This window comes from Crotalus tigris, unplaced genomic scaffold, assembly GCF_016545835.1.
Source record: "Crotalus tigris isolate CLP2741 ecotype Arizona unplaced genomic scaffold, ASM1654583v1 scf7180000022970.308977840:1548163, whole genome shotgun sequence".
Taxonomy (NCBI): domain Eukaryota; kingdom Metazoa; phylum Chordata; class Lepidosauria; order Squamata; family Viperidae; genus Crotalus; species Crotalus tigris.
The window spans coordinates 2838848-2845831 of NW_024099557.1; the positions used below are offsets into that span (position 1 = coordinate 2838848).

Genomic DNA, 6984 nt, shown 5'->3' on the forward strand with positions numbered 1-6984 from the left:
ACACAGTGGTGGTTGATTGGTTGGAGAGTGCGGGCTCCTGCATGAGGCAATCTACATTATGATTGGTTGCTGGGTGTAAAGGGGGAGTTTCGCCTTTTTCCCGCCTTTTGCTTCTGTGTGTTCTATATGCTGTTCTGTGATTTACTTGATAATTTACCTCATGATGTAGTATTTTGCCTGACTAGCTTGTTTACTGGAAATATAGATGTTAAATATATTTATTTATATAAAATTATACATTCATTTCAGCGTCTCTGATTTCATTTGGACACTGGCTGCGCAATTCCTTGACAAAGCTTTATTCATTTAAAACAGGGGTGTCAAACTCAATTTCATTGAGGGCCACATCAGCATCGCGGTTGCCCTCGGGGAGGCGGGGGGCGGCCTACTGGGTGGGCATGGATGAAGTCGGTGTGGCCTACTGGGTGGGCATGGCCAGCTCTATATTGTTCACATCAAGGGTGCCTGTGGGGGCAGGCGTGGGACAGAACTGAGGGTCTCTGGCAAAGGGGGTGGGACCGGGGCAAGCGCCAAGGCATGGTCCATTTCTTCATTCCTCACAAAGGGTGACACCTCCCCAGCATGCACCCAGGGGGCGGGGCCGACACAGCAAGGGCTGGTTCCTTGCAGTTTCTAGACGGCCTTGTGGAGCTAAGACTGAATGCATTTCAGCACAGATGGCCACCACAAAATTGTACATTGGCTTCTGGCTGGCCTGGGCCAGGGCCAAGGCAGCAGGGGCCATTCCTTCATTGTTTTCAGGATGGCTTCGCGGGCCACATGAAACCACTTCACGGGCCACATCCGGCCCCCGGGCCTTCTGTTTGACATATCTGATTTAAAACAATGAATGAAAAAGGGAGGGGGAAACCATAGGGTATAAAATGAACTCTGGAAAGAGATTTCATAATTCCCACTGAAAATGGAATTTATTCCCATGTAAGGAGAGAACAAAATTCCTCTTTCTAAGACAAAAAGTGAATAATAACAGTGAATAATATTTATATGTTACTTATATGTAAGGGTGTAGATCTATACATATATTGTATATAGTATGTTTTAAATGTGTGTTATGTATATGTACACTTTGAGAGGAAGCAACTACCATATATGCCGGTGTATTAGGCGACCCGGCGTATAAGACGACCCCTGTCTTTATAGCCAGGCCGCATTCCTAGAACGTCGTCTTATACGCCGGAAACTACCAGTATTTCCAGCGTATAAGATGACTCGGCGTATAAGACGACCCCCGTCTTTGGTGCCGATTTCAGCGCTCGCGGAAGTCATCTTATACGCCGGCATTTACGGTAAATTTCATTTTTAATGTGTGCCATTGTGCCCACAGGAAAAAATGACAATAAAGATTATCTAAAAAAAAAAATCTAATCGAATGCACACCACATTGCAGGCATGTGTGAAACTGCTGGCCCGCAGGCCAGATACGTCACGCCGAAACTGCACCCACCCCATTGCCAGCAATGGGGAAAAAGCCGCAATACATCACGCAACGTCACGCAACGTTGTGAGTTTCACATGCCTGACTTATTGGGTGACTTAATGGGGGAGGAGAATTCCAGGATTTGGGAGAACAGAGTTGTGAAATCTAGAGAGAGATTCTTGGATACAGGTAGTCCTCGATTTACAAACGTAATGGAGCCTGACCATTGCAATCATAAGTCATGATAGTTGCAAAGTGGGTCATCATGTGACCAAACCCAATTTTATGACCTTTTGTTATTAAGTGACCGCTGTGGTCATTTATCGAATGCCACAGTCATTAAGCAAACTCATTATTTGCTACGGTCTGTTTTTGCCGAAATGCCAGTTTTCAGCAAAAATATTGCAAATCATGGTCATGTGAACTCCAGATGCTGCACATGGCCATAAATGTGGGCTAATTTCTGAGTGCCCGAAATATAGTCACATGACTGCAGTGGCCATCAGAACTTTAAACCCCGGTCATAAGTAGCCCTGGGGAGGTCCATTGTAACTTTGGTCATAAGCAGCTCATTATAAGTTGAAGACTGCCTATAAGTTAGTAAAATGTTTCAAGGTTTCTCTTCTTGGTATATCTAAGGTACTCCAGATCCTTGCTTATGATCTGTTGTAGTAGACTTCCCTTGAAGTCCTAGAATCCTAAAATTGGAAGGACTCTTAGAGGTCATCTAGTCCAACCTGCTGCCCAGTGCAAGAATCCTCATTCCTCATGCCAGGCAAACGGCTGCTGAAACATTTCTTGAAAACCTCCAGTGCTGGACCATCCATGATTTCATCTCACCTCATTTCTTTGTCCCCAACTCTCTAGTTTGTCTCCAGCCATGCAATTCCTGGCCAGATTATCCCTCCATGGCAGTGGTTCTCAACCTTTCTAATGCCGCGACCCCATAATACAGTTTCCCATGTTGTGGTGACCCCCAACCACTTATACATCACCGGGTGCCAGGGGCATGGCCAAAGAAAAGGGGGAAAAATGGCGGACAGCCTTGTTTGGCAACCCCCGTGAAATGGTCGTTCGACCCCAAACGGGGTCCCGACCCACAGGCTGAGAACCACTGCTCCATGGAGTCCCTCACAAGGAATCAAGAGTAGTTATGTTTTCTGCATCTATAGTACCACTGGTGAGGGGGGGGGTGTCACTATGATATCATAATGCAGAACTTAGTGATGTCATAATGGAGGGCTTGGGGATATTATAGGACTGGCAAAGTAAAATCTGTATTTCCTGCATTGCTAATTCCAAAACAGGAAGAGGAAGGTCCGGTAATGTTTAAAACAAAGCTCTGATGTCAAGAGCTGGGGGGAAAGGGGTAATGACATCATTAGGTGATGTCATGAGTTGTTATCGAGTGAGATAAGGGCAAGATGACCTACCCTGAAGCTTTACATGGCCTTAACTGCAGCTCCCGGAAGCCTTCCTGTTATCCTTTTTAATGTGACAAAAAGGGACAAAATTATCCCCTGAGTGAGGAATGATCACATTCCTTTCATTTAATTATTTTGATTTAAATTCAATTCAAATTTAAGCTCAAGCGTTTTCATTTTTTAAAATGACTGATACTCCACTTTTTTTTTTATCCAGAGGGCACTCAAAGTCACTGTCTTCAATTGTAATTTACAAAATGACTAAAACCCAGCTTTAAAAGGCTAGCCTTTGTTAATCAAAATTGAGATTTTTATCTAGGACTTGCCCAGATTTTCACTTCCCTGCTCCCATCCTACCTTTTGTGGACTTGTGACTCACAACCCCAACAGCTGAACAAGAAGCCTTTGTAAGAAGTGGTGGCCAGCTCTTAAACCCTCTCAAATATGAAGTCCACTAACCAAGGTAAAAAGTCAGAGGGCCATGTCACAAAAGAGCCCTTGATGATGTCAAGAGGCCTTGGACCTGGATAGAATGAAGCAGTGGTGGTGGTGATCCCATCCTTGATGGGATTTCAAGATTGTCATCTCCTGAACTTGAAAAACAAGACTGGGAGGAGGCTTTCATTCTCCCCCCCCCCCAGTTCATTGACAGTGGTTAGAAGAAACGCCAGCTCCATCCAACACCTCTGTGACAACCAAAACCACAAGGATTTGCCTGCAAGGATTTTGGCCATGTGTATTGATACTGGGACAGTTTCCTTGGACACAGAGAAGACAGACTTCACTGCCTCCAATGGCTGCTAAGATCTTTGAGAATATTGGCAAACTTAGTTTGGGCTTAGTGTTTGCTGGTGGAGTGGTCAACTCTATTCTTTATAATGTGGACGCAGGTCACCGGGCAGTCATCTTTGACCGATATCTGGGTGTTCAGGACAAAGTGGTAGGAGAGGGGACTCATTTTTTCATCCCCTGGCTGCAGAAGCCCATCATTTTTGACTGCCGTTCTCGCCCTCACAGTGTCCCTGTAACTACAGGGAGCAAAGATCTCCAGAATGTCAATATTACACTCCGGATCTTGTTCCGGCCGGTGATAATGCAGCTTCCCCGGATTTACACGACGATCGGTGAAGACTACGATGACCGAGTGCTACCCTCCATCACGACGGAGGTGCTCAAGTCAGTGGTGGCTCGCTTTGACGCAGAGGAGCTGATCACGCAGAGAGAGTTGGTCTCCAGGCAGGTGAACGAAGACCTGTCGGAACGGGCAGCTAGCTTTGGTATTCTCCTGGACGACGTTTCCTTGACCCACCTGACGTTCAGCAAGGACTTCTTGGATGCCGTAGAAATGAAGCAAGTGGCACAACAGGAAGCAGAAAAGGCAAGGTTCTTTGTGGAAAAGGCTGAGCACCAGAAGAAGGCTGCTATCATCATGGCCGAAGGAGACTCGAAAGCTGCAGAGCTAATTGCCAACTCCCTGGCTTCCGCAGGGGAAGGTCTTGTGGAACTGCGCAAACTTGAGGCAGCTGAGGACATAGCAAAACAACTGGCACAGGCACGCAATGTTACCTACGTACCTTCATCTCTCTTCCCACTACCTCGATGAATCTGCCTTGGGCCTGCTCCTCTTCTATCTCTTCCTGTTCCCTTGACAGTAGCCAAATCAGTCAAAACCTATTATGAACATCAACTGTAGAGTGTCAAGACAATGGCCAAAATGTAATGTGGATTGGAAAATTCCTCATCTAATAAATTTCTCTCTCAATGTCCATAAATATTATTTTTACTGCATCAGGACTTGGAAGGAAAGTACAACTGAGGGGGGGGGGAATCTCCTAAGCCAGTGATGGCGAACCTTTTAGAGACCAAGTGCCCAAAAACCACCTCCCACCCCCGTCCCTGCTCCGCCCTGCCCACTGGGCCACCCACCACCTCCACAGATCACCCACGTGACTACAGGATGCTGCAACTGGTCGTAAATGCAACTTGTTCATGCAATCTGACTGGTGGAATGCAACAGAAAATGTGTATAGGTAGTCCTCGACTTATTACCACAAACCGAGCCCCAAATAATTAAGTGATACATTTGTTGTGAGTTTTGCCCCATTTTACAACTTTTCTTGCCACATTAAGCAAATCACTGCAGTTAAGTTAGTAGCACGGTTGTCAAGTGAATCTGGCTTCCCATTTGACTTCGCTTGTAAGAAAGTCACAAAAAGGGGATCATGTGACCCCGGTACACTGCAACCGTCATAAACATGAACCAGTTGTTAAGCATCTGAATGTAAATCACGTGACCATGGGAATGCTGGTCGTAAGTGTGAAAAACGGCTTTTTTTAGTGCCGTTATAACTTCGAACGGTCACTAAACGAACTGCTGTAAGTTGAGGACTATTCTGTATTTCTACCCCCAAAGAAAACCACTGTCCAAATCCTGTGGCTCATAGCCAAATTTTGGGTCACATACAGCAGACGCACACACACAGAAAACCCTCTCAACACCCAGGCGCCTTAGGAAATGCAGAATATTTTTCTTCTCTCTGTAACGATGCCAGCCTTTTCTCAGTGTTTTCTCGCTGGCAGTGACTCCTTTCAAACAGAGTGGCCTTCTTTTCTTTTTTCTTGTTTTCTTGTTAGGCAAGTAGAATACATTGACTTTATCTCATGTCCTTCTGCTGTCCTGTTATGTTCCAGAGAGGGAGAGAGAAAGTGGGAGATGGTCAAGGATAATGACTATTTTTCCGTTTCATCTCGGCCACCTCCAAGCTTGCTGTTTTATCCACAAAAAGTAGATAAATATGTTTAAACAGAGGACACAGCTGGCTTGGTTTGCAAACAAGAAAGTGACTGTTTTTCTCCCCGTTCTCCCTCCCTCCGTCTTTCGCCTCGATTTCTCTTTCTACTATTTTTTCTCCTCCATTAGGAACAAGCATTTTATAGGTCATTCCTAAATATTCTTGACCTTCTCCGCTCCCATAATTTTGTATGCTCAGATATTCCAGCATAGTGGGACAAGAACAGCTGACCTGCAGCTTTTCTCCTTTTTATATATTTAGGACAACTTTCCACAGAACTTGTCGTCCTCCAGATATTTTAGGCCTGTAACACACAGCAAGAACTGCGAGGATGGCCTGGATTTCAAGCTGGTTAGAAATACTGGGACCACCAGTATATTTACAGGTAGTCCTTGGGTTACAATCATTCATTTAGTTACAATGGCAATGAAAAAAGTGATTTACTGTGCTCGCACTTATGACCCACAGCATCTCGATGGTCACATGATCAAAATTCAGGCGTTTGGCAAGCACATGTACTAATGTATTTATACCACTGGGGTCATGTAATTGCCATTTGTGACTTTCCCAGCCAACGTCCGACAAAGTCAATGGGGAAACTGGATTTGCTTAACAACTGCATGATTCAGAATACAGAATAACAGAATTTGAAGGGACCTTGGAGGTCTTCTAGTCCAACCTCCTGATCAAGCAGACATTTCAGACAAATAGCTGTCCAATCTCTTCTTAAAAACCTCCCATGATGGAACACCCACAACTTCTGGAAGCAAGCTGTTCCACTGATTAATTGTTCTTACTGTCAGGAAATTTCTTCTTAGTTCTAGGTTGGATCTCTCTTGATAATTTGGCTGATCATATGTCACTCACTCCTCCAGAATTGTTGTCTTGCTAAAAGAAATGCCAGAATTATATTCTAGAAGTGGGACCTCTAAAGAGTGCAAGAGGTTTCTGGCAGTTGAAGCCCATAGATCCTATCGTCTCCCCAAAAAGGCACTCGGATGAAGACGGGGAACCTGGACCGTCAGATTGAGCTATGACAGGCCTTACAGGGACTCAGCCAAAATCACTGTAGTCCAGTGGGGAAGGGGGTGAACTGGAGGGGAAGACCCCAGATTCTAATCTCCATTCAGCAACTGAAGATAATAACAACAACAACAACAACAACAATAATAATAATAGTAAAGTTGGAAGGGACCTTGGAGGTCATCTAGTCCAACCCCCTGCTCAGGCAGGAAACCCTACACCATTTCGGACAAATGGCTGTCCAGTCTCTTCTTAAAAACTTCCAGTGTTGGAGCATTTACTGCTTCTGGAGGCAGGCTGTTCCACT

General features: G+C 45.1%; 1 protein-coding gene across 1 annotated transcript; it reads left to right on the forward strand.

Moving 5' to 3' along the window:
* Positions 1-2736: 2736 nt before the first annotated feature.
* LOC120297092 (prohibitin-like) lies at positions 2737-4591 on the forward strand. The gene has a single exon (XM_039319334.1). The coding sequence runs from the start codon at positions 3656-3658 to the stop codon at positions 4463-4465; it is 810 nt and encodes a 269-aa protein (XP_039175268.1). The 5' UTR covers positions 2737-3655; the 3' UTR covers positions 4466-4591.
* The last annotated feature ends 2393 nt before the right edge of the window (positions 4592-6984 follow it).

Excerpts from the sequence above, each read along its gene's own strand:
- LOC120297092 (XM_039319334.1), top strand. The coding sequence starts at position 3,656 with ATGGCTGCTAAGATCTTTGAGAATATTGGCAAACTTAGTTTGGGCTTA.